Genomic DNA, 26,014 nt, shown 5'->3' on the forward strand with positions numbered 1-26,014 from the left:
TATTGTTTCTAATATGGACACGTTAGCGACATTTTAATTAAGGATATTTGTGTCATTCATTTAAGTAGGGCCCTATTTTTTGTTCAGTAGCTTTCCTTTTAGAAGAGAAATGATTCAGAACAAAAGAATAAATGTGCTCACATTAAGTGTGGCTTTAAGACATCAGAATTTTACACTAGGCTGTTACACATTTCTCCCTCTCCATGTGAGAGGGAATTATTCCCGTGGGAATTTCTACTGCTATCCACTCTGCCTCTCAAAGTCCTCTCGCTCAGAAAATGCACCATCTTCCATCCGTTTTGTTGTGTTGTGTTGCTGGTAAGAAAAATCAAGAGTCATATGTTGGTTTCCATTTATTATAGAATCACAAATAACTTTCACAGTGGTCTAGTTTCATCACATGGCGGTTCTCCAAGGGTCCAGAACTATTTATAATTCTGTTGCACTTAGTTATGGAGAGCCAGATGTGAGAGTCATGCATAATATGTATTTATATATCTTCATGAATCTCAATTAGGGACAAGAAATCTTCCTGTGTCACATCTGTGTTATTTAAATCTATTTTTGTTGTAACACAGGACTGAAATTGTGCAATGTTATGAAGATTACTATAAATATTAAGCTGATTAAAATTATATTGTAATCATCTGCTTTGGAAAAATTGCAAATGGCCTAATCATGCCACGATAAGGGACAGGTTAAATACATCATGATGTAGAATAATACTCAGCCATTAAAAAGACAGAGAAGCAGGTTCATGGTATATCAGATGAGAAGCAAGGATACAAGCTGTGTTCTTAGTAACAACTCATTTATTTTTAGGAGATCTAAATGTAGTTTAAAAAGGTTGGGATAATCCTTAACAAAATGCCACTTATCCTTATTTCTCAAGAATACGATTATGGTGACTTTTATTTGCTTATTTTGGCTTAACTCCATTTACTAAAATTTCTGCAGAATCATGTAGAGAAAGGAAAGGAAAAATATCATTAACATGAATCTATGCATTGCTAAAAAGTATTCAATATTAGCCATGCCCTTCTCTGATGTTCTCCACAGCTCCATTCTGTTGAAGGCATCAGGTTGTTGCAGAGAAATGCAGAGACACTTACATTCCCCTCCAGGCTCTGTAGGCTACAGATGAGCAGTCAGAGTGATGGGGGAGACTGAGCAGAGCCCAGTGTCCTGAACTAGGATCTCTCCAGACCCTGTCTCCCCTTTTCCTTTCTGCGTCTCCTCCTCTTTCCATTTTCCTCTCTACTCTGAACCTCCCAGGCTAAAGTTATCCACACACTTCAGACAAGAAGGCTAACTGCTCCTGTTATCAGTAGCTAGCGCTCCCTCCCTAGTGCAGTGATTTCTTTCTTAAGGTTCCAGAACACACTGGACTCTGTCCCAGTTAGGGGCTGCTTTAGCATGCAGGTTAGGGACCATGCCACCAGGCAGTTCCATTTTACCTGCCAGTATACGAAATGTAAAGCTTCATATATTTTATCGAGTGTGGTCCTTTCCTATCTGTTCCACTTTATCTGCACGAAAGGTTGTGTGGCAGTTGGAATGCAGAGGTTTGGGCCACCAGGGGAAGAAGTCTGGCACACTTTCTGGAAGAGCATTTTTGAATTGCAAAATACAGTTTTGTGTTACTAGAAAACAGTATGGGTTGACTCTTGAATCACTGCATTTAGAATTCTTTACAAATCAACCTAAACAACCCAAAGCCCAGTAGTTTTTAATTTTCAGCTCAGTGAGACTAAAAGGAAACAATTTGCTTTTGGCTACAGTGATGCTGAAAGCAAATAAAACGTAGCTAGTCCTTCGACATTAAGGGAGATAAAGTGTTTAATAAGTGTCTTCTAGAAGAAGTGACATCTGTATAGAACACCTGCTGTCTTCATTATAACTTTAAATAAGCTGTGTCTCTGGGGGTTAGCAGGGCCCTTCTTTTGGCATACACTGCTGTGACAAAGATAAATTTTAAACCTCAAGTAATTTACTGTCATGTGGAGGATGCTTTTTGGTAAGACATTTGGGGGTGCAGAGGGGAATAAGCCCCTGACTTAGATAATTCAGGTTCAGCAAGGCCCATTTTTGAGCATAACTTTGACACGATGATGGTTGTCATGTTATGACATTTCCTAGCCCTCGGTAGCTCTAATTATTTGCTAATTGTCATTTTAATGTTTTATATATCACAGGAACATGTAAACCGTTCTTCTCGGCATGGGGGCATAGCTGTTTAGTGAAATTCTGGATTTCTTGTTACGCTTTGAGGAAGGGACCTGAGCTGCACCTATGCTGATGGTGTGTTTCTGTTAGGCTTTTACTCATTATGATCTTGCATATAGGGACAGGGGTGGGTGGAAATGGAAGAACTTCAGGGAGTGCCTTCTCGGAGGCACTTCTAAAAATCCGCTGCCATTTTGGCAGATTACAATCAAACCAAGAATGATTTCCATAAGCAGTGGTTGTGAAAAGTCATGTGGCCCCAGAAAATGGTATTTAACCAGCAATGTGGTTCATCTTATTAGCCCGGGGAGAAAATAACTCCCCACCAAATTCTGCTGTATTATAGATAAGATTGTTTGAAGCCAAAATTAAAAACATCTGCTGTTTTTTTAGCTGCGTGAAAACTAATGCTTTGTCCCTCAAAGCAGCAGCAGTTGTGCAGATGCTGTGTACCCTGTATCTCTTAGACCTTGACACCATACAAGGGGGACATCTTCAGAGTTAATGAGCAATTAGGACATTCTTTCCTGTCAATTAACTGGCAGAATAATGAGATCAAATGAGCGGTGTCCTTAAAAACACTCAGACTTGTATTTTCTAAGACGCATGCCTTGCTCTGCTCTCTGCAGTTACATGAACAGAGAAACAACTCCTTAACATGAAAATAACTTCAGAATTGCACCTACAGCAGACAAAAGACAGAAGCATACAGAGAGGATGCCATTTACTCTAAACTCAGAATTCATGGATCTTCGGATCTTCTCCGGAGTGGCTGTGACGGAGTGACGTCATAACACCTGCTGTTACCTTAATTGCCTTAAAGATCAGCAGGCGGAATGCTTAGGTCATGAGGATCCTTTCTCTATGAATGAACGTATAACATCTAAGTTTGGGGTGATCTGGATTATTGACCCTAAATTTCAGTTAGTGGGTTCTAGACCGTGGCTCCTCTAAGGATTGTGGTTTTCCCCCTGAACCACAACCACTGAGTAGTGAGGGATTGGCGCCAAGAGGGGAAGAGAGAAAATGGATAAAGACCCTCAGAGGTGAGGATGGCCTATTGGAAAAAACTAAGTTGTCTGGGATTGCAATTTGTTTTTCAGGTGGAGCCCTAAGTGGCAAGACAGGTGGGAATGTCTGTACACTGTGTTTAAGGGTTTCGTAGTTGGTCCTGGGGACAGTGGAAGCCACAGTGAGTTTTAAGTAGGGGAGCAACAAGAGCAGATAGGGATCTTAAAATCACCACACTGTGTGTGCAGATTGGGTTGCAGGGGGAGAGATGGTATTCTTTTTTTTTTTTTTTTTTTAAGATTTTAATTATTCACGAGAGACAGAGAGAGTTAGAGACATAGGTAGAGGGAGAAGCAGGCTCCCTGCAGGGAGCCTGATCTGGGATTTGATCCCAGGACCCCAGGATCATGACCTGAGCCAAAGGCAGACTCTCAACCACTGAGCCACCCAGGTGCCCCAAGAGATGGAATATAAGTGAATCCTAGCATAACAGACACGATCATAAGTGACTTTGTATGTTTATATACACATGCATGCATGTACGTGTTCATGTAATCCATCAACAATGAAATGGGTTTTAGTGTTTACCCATTTCAGAGAAGACTAATAACCAAAGGGAGGCCGACCTCAGTCACACAAGCTAGTTAAGTTGTAGAGCCAAGATGTGACCCCAAACATCTTGGTTCTAGAGTCTATGAACTTAATCATTGTTATTTCCCCTTTCATACTGTATCGGTAGCATTGTCATCATCATATTTTAAATAACAATAACAATACTAATATTCTATGCAGTGTGGCTAGTACTTTATTAGCTTAGTGATTTCTTTTGTATTCATATTAATTGGATTGAAATTATAGAATTTTTAGCAAGTCAGAGTTCTGTAAAATATCAAAAAAGTTTCAAATTAAGTTTTCCAAGTAGAGGTTAACTTAGGTCTTCTTGGCCGACTTTACGCTTTGTCTGGGAATTTGTGTGGCAGATTTCATGGTTGAGTTTTTTCAGGACCTGCACTGGATACATGTGAGAGTCCAGGGGATATGAAATCCCAAAATGTTTTCCAACCCACAGGTAACAGCTAACTGTAGACAAAACCTTCTAAATTCAGTGGAAATACAAGAAAGGCAATATTAAGAATAAAGGAGAGTGGATTTTTATGAAAGATACAGCTCACCAATAGCAAGGAAGACTATGAATATATTCCTAACTATAGTGACCTCACTTGTTTTCTGAAAACAGAATAACCATTGTTCTCTTGTGTGTTTCCATAAGTGAATGGTGGCTGTGGGTGCATCTAAGGACTGTAATTCCAGAAATACCAAACATACAATTGACTAGTAGTTAAGAAACTAGAGGAGATGTTTTAGAGATTTTGGTGGTATTCAGCCACCTGCCTGTTAGAATCATCCAGGGAGCTTTCTGAAATTATGAACCGGGATCTATAGCCGGTGAGGTGGGGGTAAGAGAGTGTGCACAGAGAGGGCAGTGGGGTCCCAGGCACTGGGATTGCTTTGCAAGCTCCCCTAGTCCTCAGGTGGAAAGATCCTTGAAGACCAAAGTGGGAGGTTCCCATTTGTCTCTGCATCGCTCCTCAAGGAGCTCTATCTAGCAGAAGGCAATGAGCACCTTTGTTTTTTTTTTTCTTAAGTTGGAGGTGCAGATACTACCACACACTTCAGTAGTACCTAGATTTCTAAATTCTTTATATATTGTCTTTAGAATATATGGAAAACATACTGTGCCAAGTATGAGCAAGATAGGCTACCCCTCTTCCTCCAGAATGACAATGAAGAACACATTTTCTGCTTTCAGAGAACTTAGTCAAGTATGAGAAAGAGGAAGAGTATATGGAGAGAGGGAGCCAGTAAGGAATAGCTGTTGTCTAGATGAAATTATAGCTAGTAGAAGGGAAGGGGAATGACCGGTTGGGAACATTTAGGGATGTGAAGGATGGAAGAAAGGGTGGCACGTGGTTTCTTAACATGTCTCCATGACCAAAAAAAAAAAAAAAAAGAAAAGAAAAGAAGAACCATTAAGCCCATCTTACATCACATACCAATTCTTATTGGAATTCATGCAATTAAGAAATTATAAAATAACATGTTTGGTTTTTGTTTATTCTGTCCTCTAGACTTAAATCTTACTGATGAGGAATGTTCACATAAACACAGTGAATTTCAATGATTATTGCTCACAGTGCTTTTTTTAATTATTATTTTGCCTTTTAACATGTTTCTTCTTAGAGGAATGAAACTGTCGGGCCTTTTCACTAAAAGTTAGGGAAGATGCAGTTCACGAGATCACCAATTAGAGATGATTATAACCTGACGGCTCGGCTGCACCATTAAAAAGAGCTCTGTTGACACTTCCAGAAACTGTGCAGAACTGTTAGTCTACGAGCCCCGTGGCAGTGGTTTGGCCTTATAAGAATTACAGAGAGTTCTTGCTAACATAGTTATTCCAGGGATTCTAAGTCTGTAAAGGCTTTAGGAATGGCCTAGTCCTAACCACCTTGGCAGTGTGCACCCTAGGGAAAAGGTTTGTTACTGGCTAGAGCCACATGGCTTATCCATCCTGGAGCTTGACCTGGAATCCACATCATTACACTCTCCGCTTAGAGCTGTTTTTAACCATATCATGCAAGTTCATTTTTAAGCATAATATGCAATAAAAAAAAACTGAGTTCTTTGAAGAGCAATAATGCACATTACTAAAGATTCCCCACTACCTTAGAGGATCATCAATAGGATCCTTTGGTGCCTATATTTGCTTTGAAAGTCACTAATGAGCAACTAGAGTAGAGGTGGGGAGTTCTATCCTTAAAATAAGTTTTAACAGTTTCCAGTGATCAGCATACATCAGCTTGCTTTTTAATATGTCTTTAGGAACTGCAGGGGTTTTTCTGTTATCTTGTATTTTAACAAATATCCTTGTGAAATTATCCAGAACATTCACCAACTAGATTTTCTCTTTATATGTTGATTATTCTGATGCTATAAATTTTTGGCTGGATTGGTTTTAAGGTATTGCAAGATTTTTAAGATGAGATTAAAGGTCAAATTTACTATATTTTATTAGTTGTCTAGTTTTATATTTTTTATGCAGAAATGGATTTTCAACCAAAATCCGTTGTAGCATCTGCATCTCGCTATATTCAGAAATAGAAGATCCTTGAATCAGGAGGGACCTTAGCAGATACGTCCTTCGGTCATTTCTGGAACGCTCCCCTGCACTGCCTGTCAGACGGGCCATCTTCACACTGTCAGAAATAGGAGTCTCTGGAAGGACCTTGTCAGATAAAACACAGAATAATTCTGTCTTTTGTGGACTGTTGCCAAGTTGGTACTGAAGGGGATTAAAACTGAAACGACTTGATTAACTGACCCTTATGTAACATTTTATGGTATTTTATGGTAGTTATCAGGTAAAGTTTAGCCAACCGGCCAGAACAAGCTTTGCCTATCAAGAATTCGGTTATTATTTTTTTATATGTGAAGGGGAAAAGGGAAAAAGGAAAAAGCAAGCAGAAGGAGCTTAGCATCTGTATACCCCTCCGCCTGTGATGAAGCCCTTTGCAACCTTGTTTTCCCGCCTCAACACGGTATGGGTCTGGGCTTCACAGGCAGTCAGGCCCCAGTTGGAATCCCAGCTGTCTCTCCTTCACCAATGAACAGGGTAATTAAAGGATTTATGGGGATTTTGTGGCTGGGGAGTTAAGCCTTGCTTGTGGCGCTTGGTAGCCACCTGAGACAGGGGATGAAGGACACCTGGCATAGAAGGCACTTGCTCAAACTCCTCTTCCCACCACTTGGTTTTCCTTTCTCCTTTTCCACATGTTTGCTCTCTCCACTTATCTTAGATCACTCACCCAAACCTTTCTTTTGGCATCCATTTCAACTTTGGAGATTTCTCCTGAAAGGTAATAATGGTAATGGACACTTCAGCCACTAACATTTAGCAAGCTTCTTATGGGCCCAGCAGAATGAATACATTACATGCCTTTTTTTTCCATATACTGTTTGCAAGGTCTTCCAATCTAGATGGGCAACAGTTGAGGCTTAGAAATTAAATGTAATAGAGTCAAGGTATGAATCGAGCCCTATCTGACTCCAGAGCTCTTCATCACCATGCAGGTCACTCCAAGGATCTCCTTCTGGGAGTGTTCACTTCTGTCTCTGCCCCCATCGCAGATGGCAGTGGTTATGAAAACAGTAAGAAGAGCTAGTGCTTGAAGCCCCTTGCGTGTATGGACTCATTGGAGGCTCACCACGACTCTGGACAAGCCCTGTCTCTAACCCCATTTTTCAGGTGAGGAAACCAAGGCACCACGAGGCTAAGTAACTTGTCCACTTACCCAGGGTCACACAGAGTTAAAAGTGGTGATCCAACTATGGTTTTTAGCCCCCCTCCTCCCAGCTATCTTTCCCACCTTAACCATCCTGGCTACTCTTTGCAGTTCTCCAGTAACATGTGAACTCTTTTCTTATCCTTGTGATGGTCCTGCCAAAGTAGTGATGTCTTGGCTGCTTCATCCAAAGGCTACATGGAGACTAATGCCTAAGCAAGGAAGAACAAACAGCAAATTCATTAACTAGGAATCTATTTACAGTCAATTCCCAAGGCTCACTGTGTAGCCGGGTGCCTCCACATCATTTAGAGCTGCTAATAAATGAAAGTCTGCATCTTTCCAAGTGTCTTGATATTTACAAGTCTCGTATTTTACCATAGGAAGCAGCCTCCATGAGCATATTCATGTGTTGACAGTTCTAATTAATACAAGTAATTAGTCCTGACAGTGGAACCATGAAAAGAAGACCCATTCATAAATTTGCTAATTATGTTACTCTGCTTGGAATTTAATCGTGGCCTCGTCTTTCATCATTTCTGTATACAGGCAAAAAGGCTGTCTTACTAAATTCTTCAGACTTTCACATTTACTTCCAGTAAAGGAATTTTGTCAAGATGAATGTATCATTAGAACTTAATTCTCTAGCATGTGAGAAAGAAGTAAACGAGAGGCTGGGGAAAGCTGGGCAAGGAAGGCAAGAGAAGTCAAGGGCATCCATAGGTTTCTTTAAGTATCTAAACATTGTACTTTTCTGCGTACTTGGTTTGATGCCTTTCCTGAAAACTAAGTTGGTTTAGTTTAGGCCGTTGGAATGTCTCTGGTACAGAAAATTTGAAGATAGTTTGTTACTTCAATACCCAGTTGAGCCCTCTTCTGTCTGATGTAAATGGCCTGCATTTTCAAGGAGCTTTGCTCTGGAGTAGGGTTTCTTTAACACTGTTGACATCTTGGTCCAGATTAGTCCCCTTATTGGGGTGGCATGGAGCTGTCCTGTGCATCATAGGATGTTGAGAAGCACCTGTCCCCCACCCAGTGGATGGATACATCCTTCCCCCGAGTTGTGACAGCCAAAAGTATCTCCAGATATTGTCGACAATCTCCTGGGGGGCTCTCTTGCTTCCCCACCCTGCTTAGCTTTCTGGTCTGTTGTTTCAGTTACTGTCTTACAAATATTGCCTATGCCCTTGCTGCTCGGTCCTCCTTCCATCTATCTGGAAACAACCACAGATTTGAATGAGCCCAGCCAATAGGCTTCTCAGACCCTCCATCTGCCAGCTGAGTCTGATTGGAGACTCCTCCGACCCAGCAGAAGAGTCTGAGCCTATTATAATACATGTCAGCATCCCTCCTGGCCTTGACTGCCCAGAGAAAATAAAATCCACCTGTAGGTAATGACATCAGTCTCCTGTCAACTTGGGGTACCTGGGTGGCTTAGTCTGTCAAGCATCTGGCTTGGTTTGGTTCAGGTCATGGTTGGTCTTGGAGTCCTGGGATTGGGCCCTGCATCAGCCTCCACACTCTTTGAGGAGTCTGCCTGAGATTCTTTCCCTCTGCACTTCCTCCCACCTATGTGCATGCCTGCACTCGCTCTTTCTCTCTCTCTCCCATATATCTTTAAAAACAAACAAACAAACAAACAAACTTACCTGTACCCATTCCCATACTTAACTCATCCCTCCTGACAACTGGGTGGGGAGGTCTCTTTCTTATCATTGTTCTCAGGAAAATCTTTTGTTCCTGATCATCCCTTTCTCCCTCTGTCTTCAGCCTGTCGGCCTCTACTGGATCATTCCTATCAACATCGAAACATATACTAGCCTCCTTCCTGCCGCATCCCCAAAGAAAGAGAACGGTAACACAGCTGCCTTTCACTCACCTGCCACTTTCTTCCCTTGACAGCCTCCAGCCAGTTGCTTATCTCTTGACTTCTTCAACTCCGAATCTTGCCACCTCTTCATTTCATCATGGTATGGCCACCATTAATTAATCACCCAGCTCTAGACAAGTTCTCCAGTGACCTCAGTGTACTTAAAGCCTGGGATCATTTTTCTTCCCCACATTCTCCTACCAAAGCTAATCACCCTGTCTTGAAACCCCACCTTTTGCCTCCCTTCCCCCCTGATGCCCACTCCCCTGGTTTTCTGGCTGCTGTTCTGGCCTCTTTCCTTGGCAGGTGCACCTCTTTGAATTGACTTTTGAATACCAGTTTTCCTAATGACTTCATCCTAGGTGTTCTTTTTATTTTTTTTAATTATTTGAGAGAGAGGTGGAAAGAACATGAGCAGGAGGGGCAGAGGGAGAGAGAATCCCAGGCAGACTACACACTGAGCATAGAGCCCATGTGGGGTTTGGTTCTAGGACCCCAAAAGTCAAAATCAAGAGTTGGTTGCTCAACCGACTATGCCACCCATTCGCCCCTAGGTGTTCTTTTCTTTTCCCAAAGCTTTAGTTACTGCTTATATGCCAACAACTTCCAGATTTATCTCCACAGCTCAGATCTCTTTTTAAGCTTCTGATATTATATATAACCCACTCAAGGACATCCCAAATGTACAAAACTGAATTCATAATACCTTTCTACCTCCCTGACTTATTCCTCATCAAGTATTGTCAATAACCAAGTCCTCTGTATTTCTTAAGTTTTTTTTTTTTTTTTTTTAATTCATGAGAGGCATATAAAGGCAGAGAAATAGCAGACAGAGAAGTCCCAGATGCAGAACTCGATCCCAGGATCCCGGGATCACAAACTGAGCCAAAGTCAGATGCTCAACCACTGAGCCACCCAGGCGTCCAATAACCTGAGTCCTCTTGATGCTGATTCAAAACATGGCTCACATTCTTCCACTTCCTTCCATGTGCACTAGTCTGAGCCAGTGCTGTCTGTGCCCAGAAGGTAGGTGAAGATGGAGAAAGAAGAGCCAGATCACATAGAGCCTTTTAGGCCAGTCAAAGCACTTTTGTTTTTCTCTGAGATGGGACCATTAGAGGGTTTTGGGCAGCAGAGTAACATAATTTAGCTTTCTAAAGGATCATTTGGGCTGCTGTGTTGAGAATGGTCTGTAAGGTAGCATAGTGGGTTGAGTGGTGACTCCCAAAAGACCCCATCCGAATGTGACCATATCTGGAGGAAGAACCTTTGCAGATGTAATTAAGTTAACAATCTCAAGATGGTGGACCCCAAACCCAATGACAGATCAGTCAATTGCATCACTCCAGGCAAGAGAGGCCACAACTCCCATCAGGTGCCTTGGAGGAGATGCAAAGAGGTCAGCTTCTGAGTACGTTTTGAAGGTGGTCCAGAAGGATTTTTTGACAGAATAGTTGTGATGGTAAGAGAAAGAAGAGAGAGAGGGGACTAAGGTTTTGGCTGAGGGCACTGGGAAGTTGGAATTTCCATTAACCTGAACATGCAGAGAGAACAGATTTGTAGGGAAAAAACAGTTCAGTCTTGGACCTGGAGAGAGCGAGAGGATAATGAAAGCTCCATGTAGAGACAGTGAGGAGGTGGTTTATATGAGGCCAGATGACAGTTGTGTTTGGAAATAGGTTTGCAAGCCACCAGCATGGCATAAATGGTATTTATATTCCTGAAGCTGGATGGAATCTCCAAGGAAGTGAGTGTAAATAGAGAAAAGGATCAAGGACCCAGTGCCTGCGTGTCCAACATGAAGCATGGAGAGAAAAGAAGATACCAGCAAAGGAAAGTGAGAAGAAGGGACCAGCAAAATGGGGAGAAAATGGAGAAGAGACAGTGGCTCCTTGGAGATAAGTCCAGGAGGAAGGAGTACTCAGCTGTGCCAGATGCCTCTTGTAGTCCTTGTGGGATGACGGCTGAGAAATGGGTCCTGGATTCAGCAAGGCCAACATCAGGATTGACCTTGGTAACAGCTGCTTCAGGAAATGAACAGTTGCTGGTGCCATATAGATTCCACTTTTGTCTCTTGTTCCATCAGAGTTAGAACAGGGGTCCTGTGCTTTTAAAGGCTTGAGTTTCTTAACCCCCACCTCTACCCCTGATAATTAATGAAAAGGAACATGATAATTGACATCGGCTGCATTACTACTACCGGACTCCCCAGCCTTAGATATTGTTAAATAAACAAACCCCTGATGTTACTCATCCTGGAGCTATAGTGAGTTGCCCATATGAGACGCAAACTTCATCACAAAGCAGTTTTTTGCCTTTGACTTAGACCATCTGGCCTTGAGAATTATGAAATTGGTCTCTTCTCTGCCTATAATACCTGACTATATATGGATAGGTTCTCCTAGGAGGGGCTTGTCAGTAATTCTAGAGCAGCATCGTACAATAGAACTTTCTGCAATGATGGACATGATCTGTGTCTTCCATGTCCAGTGTAGTAGCCACTAGCTACATGTGCTAAGCCCTGCAAATGTACAGTAGTTCCCTTTAACCTTGAGGGGTGGATGTCTGAGACCACAGGTAGTACCAAACCCTGCATGTTTTTTCCTATACATACATACCTATGGTAAAGTTTAATTTAGAAATTAGGCACAGTAAGAGATGAACAGCAATAGTAATTTAGAAGGATTGCGACAATAGACTACAGTACAAAGCCAAGTGAATGTGGTCTCTCTCTCTCAAAATATCATACTCAGCCTTCTTGTGATGATGCAAGATGATAAGATGCCTATAAGATGAGGCGAAGTAGAATGATGTGATGTAGCCTTGGTCTACTGTTGACCTCATGACAATACATGGTTAACAGCAGAAGCAAAACTATGGATAAGTGGGGCTGCTGTAGTTAATACAACTGAGCAACTGAATTTTTATTTTACTTAATCTGAATCCATTTAAATGTAAATAGCCACATGTGGTTAGTGGCCATTGTCCTAATGCAGTAGAGCACAGTTTCTCAAAGTGTGTCCTGGGACTTGTTAGAAATAGAAATTCTCAGACGCTAAGCAGAATGCCCCATTCCCAGAGTTCCTGAATTAGCAGGTCTGGAATGGGGTCTGAGAATTTGCTTTTCTAACAAGTTCCCAGATGATGCTTTGATACTGGTCTGGAAATCACTTTGAGAAGGTGATGTAGAAGATGGATCACCTCTTTATGAGGCCCCCAGGTCCCCAAGAATGAATCCCATGCATGCCACATAACTAATATTTTAAGTCAGGACATCCCAAATGTACCCTCTGCACTCCACGAAAATCTTTCTAGCTACTTTCTCATGAACTAGTAACAATTAGTTCCTGGCTCACAGAAGGGATCCTAAGTGTTTTTTGAATTACTAAAGAGATTTATATCCTTAGCATGGGTAAAGTGTCTAAAGTTAAGAACACTTATCCTGCCTATGACTTGCTGCATATGATCACTTTATGGCATTCATGATGACCTGTTAGTATACTTCTACTTTTGCAACCTATAATTCTGCAGCTTGTTTTAGGAGAAGCCATTGTTGGCATAATTGCTCACTCTGTATTTTGATAAATTTTAATTGTTACAATGCTGAGAAGGCAATTTTTGATAAGTATAGTATGCCCCCTGCAGGGGGCTCATTTGGAAATGTGTCTGTGAGAGCTTTTTTGTTGTCACATTGACAGGGTAAAAGTAGAAAGGTTGTAATCATCATTCAGTGCCTCAGGCTCAGGAGTGTTAACTGTCCTGCTTGCAGAGGATTGTCCTGTCCAGTGAGGAGAAACCAGCAACCTGTTCATAGGTGACAGAAATATCTCCTTGGTGAAATCATCACCTGTAAGGCTATGACCCTCCCTTTGCTTGTCCTATTTCCCGTGAGCACGTAATCAGGTTTACTTATTTCACAGGAGGATGGAGCACTATCTCTTCTGCTTTTGCATTATATAATTTAATTCTCCCAGCGAATATTTATTCATATGTAAGGCTAAGTGCTATGTGCCTTGCAGAGATGTCTGAAGCCCAGACCTGCCTGCAAAGAACTTATAGAACCAGCAGTGAGTTATAGAAATGGCTTAAGAATCATAAAATGATAGGAACAGAGAGGAAGAGTTACCTGGGAAATTACTCAAGTTTCAACCAGAGAAATAACCAGTGAGAGACATTCGTTAGGAGATTCGTTGCAAGGAATTGGCTTATGCAATTGAAGGCGCTAAACAGGCAAGTCTGAAATCTGTAGAGCATGCCTGCAGGGCTGGTGGACTGAAATTCTCAGGCATGTGTGAAAGCTGCAATCTGAAGGTGGAATTTATTTTTTCAAGGAAATCTCAGCTCTGGTTTTAGAGCCTTTCTGGATTAGTCCCACCCAGATTATCTAGAACAATCTCCTTTAAAGTCAACTGATTATAGACTTTAATCATGTCTTGAATACCTTCACAACAGCATCCCAGGTAGTGCTTGATTGAGTAACTGCAGACCGCACCTGGGCCCAGTTGACACATTAAAAAAAAGACCATCACACTAGAGACTGAGTGTTCAAGGATCATATCTTGAAATGTGTGGCATTTGTTCCAGTCCTTAAAGAGTGGAAATTCTCAGATGTGTGACTAAAGAGAATAGGTCTTCCAGAGAGTATTAAATATTAATAAAAATGAATTGGGGTACCTGGGTGGCTCAGTCAGTTGAACATCTGACTCTTGATTTAAGCTCAGGTCATGATCCTCAGGGTCATGAGATTCAGCCCCATGATGGGCTCCACACCCAGTGTGGAGCCTATTTGAGATTCTCTGTCTCCCTTTACCCCTTTTCATCCCCTCTCTGCTCTCACTCTTTCTCTAAAATAAAAATAAATAAAAGTAAACAGTAAAAGATACCAAGACAGGAATGTACAGTTGGTGTTAGCACACTGGCTAGTAGGTGCTCTACAACCTTTCTCTGAACCTGATCTCTGTTTCCTTATCTAAAAATTGGGTTGAATACTCCTCATGACTGTTCCCTAGGGAGGAATGAGATGATATTTGAGGGTACATTTTGGAATCAGTAAACACTATGAATGTTAGGGTATTTCACAGTGGTGGTGGTGGTAGTATTTGCATATGAAGTTTGGTAACAAAGCAAAAAACAAACAAAAGTCACACTCAAAAAAGGCTAGACAGGTAAAACAGAGCCTGATTGTTGTGGGCTTTGCCTAAAATTAGCATCTTTAATTTGGGGAAGGGGAGAAGGTATTCTCTAAAGTTTGTTCCAAATGGATTGAAAGGAAATAATACCTCTGTATACATAGCCATGCCCATTGTCAAAAAGATACAGTCACCATTTGCTCTGGGCCTAAGACGACTCAACATTTTTTTACAGAAGCGGACCTCTATTTTTGATGCAATATTGGGGGTGAAGGAGAGTCATTTACTATAAACTTATTGAATACTTTGCCTAAATAAGGAAAAAAGAATTAAGCCATTTCCAAGAAAGTTGTTCCAAGTTTCTTAGGTAATGGCTCTTGTAGCCAATTGACTCAGTCACCAAAGAAAGCTCCAGAAAGGGACGCTACAGTGAGTACAGTTTGACACACTTTTTTCTCCTTTTTCCAGAGCTGTGCTCTACAAACCAAGCTAATTTTGCCAAGCAAGTTCCCCCCTAATTGTTCAAGCCATATGCATTTTGAAGGAAATTTAATCCATATGTTCCTGAGTCACTTACGCCTAAGTCATTAAAATGTTATTTTGTAAATGTGATTTCATGTTTGAAGTCGTAGTAAAGTATTTTTAGGAGATTTTCCTTCTTCATAACGCTAAATTTTTCTTGGTTTGTTTTCTTGTTTTATTTAAACACACTGCACATCATCTTAACACATCCTGTGGTGAGACACAAAGGGGATCTCGAAGCCAGAAGGACGGTCTAGTCTAACACATTCGAAGCAGCCAGTTTTCTCTTCACACGAGTCTACAAATGTTTTCCTCCTTCAGTGTCTTCTCTTGTGTCCTGGGCTGCTTTGAACCTGGTCATATCCCACCCTAGCCCTCACCCACGCTGCTCCCCAAACGGGTGCCCATGAGAAAGAAGGGGGAAACCAGACAGCCTCTTACGATATATTTCTAAGCTCTGCTGCGTTATCCTTTCTTTCTGAAACTGAGTTCATTTTCCCCTTATATCTACTAGCACTGCCAGCTGGGAGGATTTAGGTGTTTCATAAAATGTCTACAAGAGAGAAATAAAATTGAATTTAGGAGCAGTATGGCTTTTCATTCTTAGGGCAAATAAGTGGTGGTGTCTGCTTAGGACTGAAGCCAACTGAAAAATAGTTTCATGTTTTTCCCCAAAAAAAGCTTTTTTTTTTTTTTTTTTTAAACCCCTGTCTCTTTGAAGTCTTGTGATATGGACCAAGATTGGTCTGTGCATGAAGCATCCTAGTTTATGTGTGTCTGTCCATCAGCAACATCTGTTGGCTACAAAAGGGCACCAGAGAGGCCTTATTTTTAGGGTTCGGTAGAGATTTGTCTGTTCTGAGTACCAATTCTTCATAGGCAGCAGGTGCACAGCATCAAACATAGTAAGAGACATTTATCACCCAGAGGTCCCAAGATTTAAGGAGTTAAAACTTTACATGTCATCAGTTTGAACTTGTGAAATACTTTCCCATCTTCTTGTTTGTTTTTAACTCAATCCCCAAAACTGCCCTGAAGGCAGTGGTTTATGGCTTTGGGTCAGTTGTTTTTTTCATAAGGAAACTGAGGTTCAGAGAAGTTACTTTCTCAGATCTTTCACAAGGAGGTGGTGGTTGTTGGTATGTGCCTCTGACCCCACTAGATTATAAGCTGTATGAAAGGAGAGATGTTCTATCCATCATGTGGGGATGTTTGAGGACCTTTGTGGGCTTTTACCTTTTGGAGCCCTACTTTGTGTCATTTCAAATGTGTTAAAACATTTGACTCTGTGCCTTTTTTTTAATCCAAGGTGCTGAATTTTCATTTTTCTTGAAAGTTCTAGGTTCTGTTAGCAAGTGACCCACTAAACATGGCAGAAAGCTAGAGAGAGAGAGAGAGAGAGCCCCTTCCTTATGAAAGAAAGAAATACAAAGGGACTAAATGAGGAAGGGAGAAACTAGGATTATCTAAAGAGCCATCCTTTCTTCCTCAAACCTGATTTCACCCCAGAAAAGGGGATCCATTCTTATGTGAATGGTTACTGGGAATACTTGTTCCTCATGGACCTCTTTGGAGGCCTCCTACTCTGCTTCCTCCTATGCTTTGCCATTTTCCTAGAACTATCCCCAGTGGGAGATTGGTATTTATTTAGAGTAAAGCTCCATTGCCTTGGGAGTATTTCTCAGAGCAGTTCCTAAATGTCACCTCTCCCACTGACTCTTTCTTCCCTGCCCAGCCCCCTTCAGCAAGAACTCTTCTAATATTTTATATTTGAGTTGTTTTCTTTTTTAGAGAAGGTAGTAAATTAGACCATGAGGAAATCAGCCCTAAAAGTTCTAGAGATTGTCTTTCTTGAAAACACCAGGTCTGTTGTGATTGTCATCATCATTGCCATCAGGAGTGAAAACCGAATGGGAAGAAGGCTTAGCTGCTCCGTTCATGGACAGAATTGCCACTGATCGTATCCGCCTCCAGCATTTCTGTGAGCCTTAGAACCGTTCTCAGGCCAATAGAGTATCCTGTCCTAAAATCATAATCCTGACTGTTGACCCATCCAGCTGTTCCCTATTGAGAGTCCCCTTTTCTCTTCAGGGGAACCATCAGGTAGAATGGCTGCTGGGCATGTACTGGACCTGAGGGCTTGCAGGGTCTGTGGGGAGGCCGCCTCACAGCCTCGCCATGCTCTGGCATCCTTCCCCAGTATCCGAGGCCTTGAGGAGTGGCCAGAGTCAAAGATGCCATTTACACGGCACTGGGTGTAACAATCTGAATAAATAGTTTGGATTCCTACCGTTGTACGCCCAACACTCGAAAGTTCTAAACATACTTTGCTGTCAAATATAGGTCTGAAGTGTGGTTTGAAATCAGCTGCACCGTGTGCTCGCCATTAAACCAGGTTGGTGGGGAGTGGTTAGTTGAGGAACACAGAACTCTTTGAGGGGAGTTTAACTGCCCATCAACTGCATGTTTGAGTGTTTGTGGCCCAACATCAAAGAGAAGCTAGTGTTCTAACGGAGTTGGGTTATGTGTTATGTGAGCAAGAGTGGCAATGCCTTGTGGCCATCCGAGCCATTGGAGTGACCCCTTTTGCTGGAAGCCTTGTTGGAGCACATATATTGTTGGAGCGCTGACTCATAGGCATGTGTGTAGTCAGTAGGAATGTGTAGTCAGTAAGTTCTAGTTCCAGAGTTACTGCAGGCTTACTGAGGGACCTGGGAAAGTCTTCTTAGCTTTTCTGAACTGTTTCAGGATCTGTGAGACCAGGGGATGTCTAGGTGGCCTTGTTAGCTTTAGAAATTCTATGTATGTTTAATATTGGTTGTAGTGCACAGGTCTCATGGATGTGAATATATATACTCATTTACACCATATATCCGTGTTCATCTTAGGTTTACATGGGCTCCTAAGAGAAGAGACTACCTTATTTGTCCTTAATCTAGAATGGTGCCTGACACACAGGTGGTGTTTTCAGGTAATGGTCATCATATAAATTAAGGAAAGCAGGGGAGGCAACTTGCTGACATTTCAGGCAGCCTCAGAAACTCTCGGGGAATTAGAAATTACAAACTATAAACCGAAATCAAGGAGATCAGAGAGATGAGAAGGAGCAAACTAGCTGTTTGCTCTCCTGGCTGTTACCGGCTGGTCAGGCACGCTCCCTTTCATCCATCACTGTGAGAGAGTCCTAGCACATGATGCACGTTCAGTGCCTCACTCCACACCTGACACACCATAGGCACACAACAGTGTCAGCTATCACCAGTAGGAAGAAGAAGGTGAGTTTCCTAGTTTGCCAAAGGTTATCAGACGAGGTGGATCATCACGCAGTAGAACCGCAATTTGAGAGCACGTTGACTTTCCACCAAATTTTCCTGGAGTTAACATTTGACTCCCAGGACCTTTTCAGTGTCAGGCCCTGGAACGGCGGGTCTCTGGGTGCAGTGGTGAGCGTAGGCTGTGGATGTGATTCAGCTGAGCCAGGGCCTGGCCCCACGGTGTTGTGTATTGCTTTTTTTGAGTCCCGAAGATCCAGGTGGTGACAGCTGTCAGGTCTCTTGTTGGTTAATAAAGACGTACAGAAGGGACATCTGGCTGTTTGATTCTTCTATTTAGTTGAAAAATAAATAGAAGTTTACCCCGGAAGTGACATGCATAGGGATTTCCTTCCGGGCATGAGGATACTCTTAATGACTGGTACCCATCACTGAGGGCAAGGTGGGGGCCTGCTCCCAGCAGTGAGTGACCCATCATGGCAGTGGTGACAAGGGCATTGTCCTGTAATTGGAGTTGCTCCCGGAGGGTCCCTGGCCTTGCAGGTAGGTGATGTGATGCCCCCTTTACCGTTTTTAGGCCATACATCTCTTCAGACTGGGCTCCCGTGGCACAGATGAGGCCTGGGTCGGCTGGTCTGATGGCTACATATGGACCAACATCAATGCCAACTGCCCCAACTCCTTCACTGCTGTGACCCTGTGGAGGGCAGGGGGGGAAATCGGGTCTCATAGTGTGTGTGTGGGGGGGAGTTGTGTTTTTAAAGCTGCAGCTTATTCCTTTCCTTTAATTGGCAGTTCCATTTCTAACACATGAGCCTTCAGACCCAGGCTTTTGTGGGGTCTCCGAGGGATTAATGTGGTGCCAGGAGGATAAAAGAGCATAAGGAGAAATGCTTTTTGACAGGACCAAGTGGAGTAGATGCCCCTGAGGCCCTCACTCAGGAGTGGTCATCTCCTTGAGGAAGGGCCCTTCCTCCTGGAGTGAGCCAGTTCTTGATTTTCCTGACACTTTCTCATTTCCCCTCGGAGCCCTCAGAAGCCAGGCCAATCCCAGCTAGATAGCAGAAACTGTTGGTTAATCTCTTTCTCTCTCTTTTTTATTTTTAAGAATTTATTTTTTTGAGAGAGAGAGCACGAGAGTGAGCATGATGGGGTGGGCTGGAGAGGGAAAAGCAGACTCCCCGCTCAGCGAGGAGCCCAACATGGGGCTTGATCCCAGGACCTTGAGATCATGACCTTGAGCCGAAGGCAGACACTCAACCGACTGAGCCACCCGGGCTCTTAATGAAAGGCGGCAGTTTGGTGCAGAACAGGGAAGTCTGCTTGGATGCAAAGACACCGTCCAGCGTTGCCTAGTGCAGAAGGGCATGGACATGGGTGTATTTCTACACAAAGAAGGAGTCCTTGAAAATCTATTAGGCTTAGAATTTTCAACAATGATCTAAACATAGACTCCTCAACTATTGCCTTTTATCCAAGCACATTAAAAGTTGAGGTGATGCCTATAGAAACTACATATGATTTAGCAAATAGTTAAGAAGAGATCGCCATACACACAAGTCAAGTTCCGCCTCTGCCCACAGGAAGCAAGAGCTGAAAACGCGCCCCCCGAGGGCTCCACTGAGTGCGTCTGGCTGCAGGAGTAAAGCTGATGGAAGCCGAGGTGCTGTGTTCCTTCTCTAGGTCTGAGCAATGGAGAAAATACGAGAGCAGTCCCACTAGTGGGCTCAGTTCAAGTAGTCAGCCTTTCTGCCTCCACTAGCATGGCCCACCTGACTGGTTACAAGTCTCGATTCTTTGGAGACCAGTTGTGGATTGGAGCAAGGATGTGACCTCCTGAGCCTTTGGCACGAGGGACACTGTGAGGTGTGATAGAACTGGCCGCTGTCCCCTGGGGGCCAGCCCAAACATAGCTTCCAGGCAGGGCCTGCAGGGGCAGCCTGTGCCCTCCGCTCATCCTGGATCTTGGACATAATCCGCCCCCCCCCCCGCCCACTTATTAGGCAAGAGAAACAAGGATGCCTAGTCATTGACTTCCTAACTGCAGCCACTGCGGCGAGCAAGGGATGGGCATGTCCTCAGATCGTGATGATTTGTCAGGAATTACTAAGACCCACACCCACCCCACCCCAGCCTCACCACACCCCTGAAGCCCCTTCTTTGATAATGGCATCCTCACTGGTGCAGAATGTGCTCAGATTGAGTGCCACCTCCACTTAAGCTCTTCTAGAACATTCTTCTCCCTGAAAGGAGGTGAAAAGGAACTGGTCTGAATTCATAGATCATGTTACCGTCTCATTTTGGAGGGAGGGGAGAAGCGAGGATGAGTAGTCGCCTGGTTCTTCGGTGTTGCTTGGTACAGGAACCGCAGGCCCGGAGCTCCAGGTAGCCGGCTGTGGGGTGTCTGGGGCGGGGACTTCTGGCCCGGGGCGTGCAAGCAGCGGCAGCGGCGGTGAGCCTCACTGACCATGATGTCATTCTTGTGATTTTGTTTCCACCTGGTGGTACTGCATAGAGAAAACTTGCAGCTCCGTTCATGCAGCCACCCCACCTCCTGCCCCTTAAAGAGGAGGCATTGTCTTATTCCAAGGGCCCCCAAAGCAGTAGGGCACCGGCACAAGGCCCCATGTTTGGTACAAGACACAGGTTCCTACAAACTGGACTCGGAAAACAAGCCACTGCTCTCCCGAGGCCTCTGTCTTGGGGGAAAAGGAGACTTTTGTGGTCATTTGGTTCTGCGCCTTTGTTTCTGAAATGAGGACCTCCAGGCACAGTGAGGCAAAGGGACCATCCTGAGAATGTGCATCTCTGCTTTCTCGGTTTGGACTTCTGTCCCCACTTCAGCTTGTGCCCCCTCCGTTTCGTTTTGCATTCAGTCGAGTCTTGCCTTTATGACTGCCTCCTCTTTTTTCTCTGTAAACATTAATATGAAGTATATTTGCTTTGCTTTTCAGCCTGGCCTGCCCTCTGTGTGTCCAAAATAGCCAGCTGGAATTCATGAGAATGTTATGTCTTCAGATGTTTATAATCCGAAAGAATCCCTTATGGTTTTTTTTTTTTTTTTTATAATAAAACTACTTGGATGTCGGTATTTTATGTTGGAAAGGCGAGCCAAGTTCACAATGCAGCAATTACAATGCAATGCATTATGTATAATTTGTAGCGCGCCCCAGGAGCAATGGTAAACCGTGAAATGCCGTCCCGGCCTCACAGCATAATTAGCAGGATCAAACGCTGTGCAGAGAGAAGCACAATAGTTGTCGGCCGAGGTCAATAAAAGTAAGGAAAAGTTCTGATAAAAGCAGTACACCCCAAATTATATAAAGAGCAGCCCCTATATCAGACTGCAAATATGTCAAAAGCCTTCACTGCTAATTGAAGAAACCTTTTGAGGTTTAACAGCTCATAAATTTGCACTGGGAATGCCCTATTGTTCTGGGGTTATAAGTCTTGTCTTTGAAATTTAACAGTTGTACTTTTATATTGCATTCCTCCAAGAGTACCATTGTAAACATGAAGGGTTTGCATTTTAACATAAATTTGAACAATGTGGTTTTAAAAGGGCTCGCCACATCAAAGGGAGGCTGTTTGGGCATGTTTTATAAATTCTTTTTTTTCTATAGTATTTAAAGCTACAAATGACTCATAGAAGTCTGTTCCATTTTTATCAGTCATGTTGGTATAGTGTCCTCATTGGGGCTTTTTAACTGTCCTTATTTTTTCTAACCTAAGAGCATCTGAAAACAGGTCTAGGCCTTTTGCCAAGTCAGTTGCCCTTAATCTACTATCCTCAGACCCGTAGAAACAGTTCTAGAAACGTGGTTATACTTGGTCTAAATAGCAACAAGTTCTGTGCCTTTTCATGGTCTTTTTTTTTTTTTTTCCTTAGCTCAGAATATCCAATGTATCAACTTGCAATTTCTTCTTTTTTCATGTACCAATTACGGCCCCTCCCATACCCTCATAGCCTCCCATTTAAAAAAAAAAAAAAAAAAAAAAAACCCACAAATTTTTTTGCTGAGCCACTGGTTAAAGTGAAGAAAGTTGGATTTTAAAGGGAGAGATGTGGGTGCTGGTGTCCAGAGCAACCTGGTGGTGTACAGAGAAAGAACACTAAGCTTAGATACAACCCCTGGTATCCAGGCCATATTATTTGCTGGCTCTGAAACCTCAGAACACTAAGCTTAGATCCAACCCCTGGTATCCAGGCCATATCATATGCTGGCTCTGAAACCTCAGAAAATCACACACCTTCTGGAACCCCAGTTTGGCCATCTATAAAATGAGGACAGTAGTTACTACGCTGCCCCTCTGTCCCTCCTTCCCTCTCAGTCATGCATCTGTTTATTTATTTATTCATCCTTAGAGAAAGTGAACACAACCCCTCACTCCTCTTACCCACAGAGCTCATAGCCCAATGAGGATGCACATTCCTGAAATAATGAGTCCTGTCAAATTAGCAATGGGGGTGCCATGTGCTTTGAAGGAAGGGGACATGCTCCCATGAGAGCCCAGGGCAGAGGACCTCACGGAGGGTTCAGGGGATACAGTCCCTTTCCTGAGGATCCAGTGTTTGTGCTGGTTGTTGGAAAAGGATAAGCAGTGAGTGGGAAGGGATGGAAGGCAGGTGTCCTGGGCTGGGTACAAATTTTGATGTTTATACTTAAAGAAAAGGAAGCCCTGGGCAGGCAGAGGATGAACTGGATCAGGTGCATGTTTTCCAAAAGCTCTCCCACAAGTGTGTGGGGAATGGCCTGCAGGAAGGCCAGAGAGAATGTGAGGAGATCATCTAGGGGCTCAGATGCCAGTCCAGGCTCCCAAAACAGGTGCTCAGGCAGGGGTGGTGATGGGGCAAATGGAGAGAAATGGATGAGTTCGAGAACCATTCAGATTAAAATGACAGGGTTTGGTGATGTGTCACAGAGAGCCAGGTGAGAAGAGGGAGATGTCCAGGGTGACTAGGGTCTGGGTATGTGTGATTAACTGGCTGTATGGAGGGAACATTCCCAGGATGGGGCTGCCTGGAAGGGGGTTATTAGTAAAATAACAGGTACTACTTACTCTCGATGGTTTGGGGCCTGGCGCTGACAGCCTCTGATTCGTTCACTTCTGAGCACATCTACGAAGCCGATTTCTGCAGTTCACAGATAACAAGTCAAAGGTCGGTGAGGAGGGTAACATGTCCAAGGGCGCAGGACAAGGAGCAGGGGTGGTATTCAAACTCAGGTCCATCTGGCTCCGGGAAACCCTTCCCTTGCACTGTCCCCAGCAGAGCCAGGGAGCAGAAGGGCACTTTTGTAAGACACCAGTGTCCACTCCAGGTTTGACAAGGGAGGTGGTGTGGGTTATGCAGGATGAAATGAGCCTAAAAGAGAAAATAAAGAAGCCGAGTGTTAGGAACAGACAGTGGAGGGACCTGGCTTCTCTTTCTGCTGCTGTAGCCGCATCAGCTGGAAAACCACTTACCCTCCCTGTGCTTCTGTCTCCCATCTCCAACATGAGCCGATTGGATGCAACCATCCCAAGTGACCCCCCTCCTTGCTCGGAAAACCCATGATTTTTGTGGTGGACTAGACACATCTCATTCAGAATCTCCTGTCCACACTCGATCAAAACGTCAGAGCTTCCTTAAAACCATAGACTGGCCTTCCTGTAGGAGCTTTTAATCTGTCCGTAGCACACACTGAGATACGTCCAGAGAGGAGGCTCAGAAAGCAACATACTCCCTCCCTTCACTTACATCCATTTTCCAGGATAATTTTAGACTCCTCACTTGGCACTTCAAGTTCAGAAAGTTTAGTCCCGTGGTCTCCCTTAGTGTTCATAAAGTAAGTTTTATTCTGCTAGAAATTATTAACAAACCTGTAAGAATAAGTCACTGTTTGTTGTTACTGAGTACCTCTCCACAGCAAAGGCCGTTATAGAATCCTTTCAGAGCAAATTCTAGGTCAGCTGGAGGCAGCCCTTCCAGGGGTGTGAGAACAGTCTGAGAAAGCCCCCCAGGCCTTCCCGAGGCTGGGTGGGGAGGGCTCATGTAGTAGAGATGTTTCGGTCATGGGGCGTGTGTGTGTGAGACAGATAGAGAAAGTGTGTGTGTCACACACACACACACACACACACACACATGCTCTCTAATGGGGCACATGATCAGAATGCAGTGTGGATGGCAGTGAGTTGACCAGACCTAAAAGAACACTCAAGAAAGTGGCACTTAGGCTCAGGCTTAGGCTAAATACCATCGAATACAGAAGAAGCAAGCATGTTTTTTAAACAACCATCGTACTTGTGGGCTAGCTTATCACATCCCAGAAATCCGCAAGTGCCACAGCTCAAGGTGGACCCTGACCCACACAAAGACTTTCTCGGCTCTAACATGGAGAGCAAGGCTCCTGCCCATTTGTGTACCCCCCACCGCCCACAGCCTCTCTCAGCCACTCATCTCATGGGACTTATCCACAGAGAAAGTCTCAAAGGTTGTGCTATCCTCACCTTCCTGGTGTGGACACCTTGGTAGAGGAGCCCACCCCAATTTTCTGAGCCGCCAACTGTCACCATTCACAATTCTTGGCCGTCATACTTTGGACAAGGGTGTCTCATCATTCTTTCCCTATTCCCACCTCCTCCCTCTCTTGCCCCCCCCCCCCTTTTTTTTAAACCATCTGGCTCTAGTGTTCACGTTTTCTTGTTTGCTCGTGGCTGGGTGCAGAGCTTATTTCCCTGGGAGGCCCCCAGCCTGCCCCTGCCCACCCACACACCTCGGACCCACCATGGCACACCCCGTGACAGGGCTTCTCAGAGTGTTTTGTCTTCCCCTCGCCCCACCTGCCATGAAAGGAAGCAGGCGGCTTTCAGCTTTCGTGAGAGCTTTGAATCACGATGTTCCCCTTGGCCATCAAAAATCTCAGGGACAGCTTCCTGGGTCAGGGATTGTTTTTCAGTTCTGTGTTGATATCAGTATCTCTGGACATGCGGTTATGCACTAATCAGGCCTATGGCATTAGAAAAGCAGAAATAATTTGAACTTTTTAAGTGTTTAAGATGTGTTGGGCTTGGATATGCGTAATACATTTCCTATCTCGGCCTGTTCCTAGCTACTGTAAGTTCCCTAAAGTATCGTGAACCCCAGAGCCCAGGAAAACTTCAGGAATTTCATGGAGGAAACAAACTGAATTGTGTTCTGCAGCCTATGGGTGTGTAGCCTCCCCTCACCCATGAATGGCTCAGGGTTTGGGAGCTGGTTAGTGACCCAAGCCAAAAACCAAGATCCCAGACCTTGAAATTTCCTTCCTGCCACCATTTACCTATGTTTCCCTCAGTGTGCTTTGGCCCCGCTGTCCTGGCTGGGTCATCCTGACCCCCTCTGTGCCCAGCCCCGATGGCAAATTAGTTGATTCTTTGCCCATTTACCAAACATTTGTGATGCACCCACCGTGTACCTAGCACCAGGGATCTAGAGATGAACTGCTTCTTTCCAAGGATAGGATGAGGGATTCTGGGCCCGTTGCATTTACTCTGATGTTATGACTGATGGAATCTTCAGGGCAGCACCATAATGGTTTGTATATATGGTATCTTCAGGAGAGCTGGGTCACACATCATCCGGGATTGAGCATTAACAACCCAAGACCCTACCAGCCATGC

The 26,014-nt window shown here is 43.8% G+C and overlaps 1 protein-coding gene and 1 long non-coding RNA gene across 22 annotated transcripts in view; one reads left to right on the top strand and one right to left on the bottom strand.

Annotated features, from left to right (window-relative positions):
- RHBDD1 (rhomboid domain containing 1) overlaps positions 1 to 26,014 on the top strand; it is a 125,239-nt gene that overhangs the window by 84,391 nt on the left and 14,834 nt on the right. Inside the window, exon 9 of one of the 19 annotated variants that reach the window (XM_035716970.2) lies at positions 7,426 to 7,475. The exons of the other annotated variants lie outside the window; for them this stretch is intronic. Within the exon in view, the coding sequence (XP_035572863.1) occupies positions 7,426 to 7,460 (35 nt within the window). The 3' untranslated portion in view covers positions 7,461 to 7,475. Of the gene's footprint in view, positions 1 to 7,425; positions 7,476 to 26,014 lie in introns of those variants that run through there. 19 annotated transcript variants of the gene reach the window in all.
- Positions 62 to 24,336, bottom strand: LOC112669819 (uncharacterized). 3 transcript variants are annotated; one of them, XR_007405780.1, is made up of 3 exons: positions 24,114 to 24,206; positions 23,435 to 23,738; positions 62 to 315 (listed from the first exon to the last, which is right to left on the bottom strand). It is a non-coding gene; the product is annotated as an uncharacterized LOC112669819 (long non-coding RNA). The 3 variants fall into 3 exon arrangements; XR_007405779.1 differs by lacking the exons at positions 62 to 315; positions 24,114 to 24,206 and adding exons at positions 20,513 to 21,607; positions 24,236 to 24,336; XR_003142583.3 differs by lacking the exon at positions 62 to 315 and adding an exon at positions 20,513 to 21,607.

Source organism: Canis lupus, chromosome 25, assembly GCF_003254725.2.
Source record: "Canis lupus dingo isolate Sandy chromosome 25, ASM325472v2, whole genome shotgun sequence".
In the NCBI taxonomy this organism is placed as follows: Eukaryota; Metazoa; Chordata; class Mammalia; order Carnivora; family Canidae; genus Canis; species Canis lupus.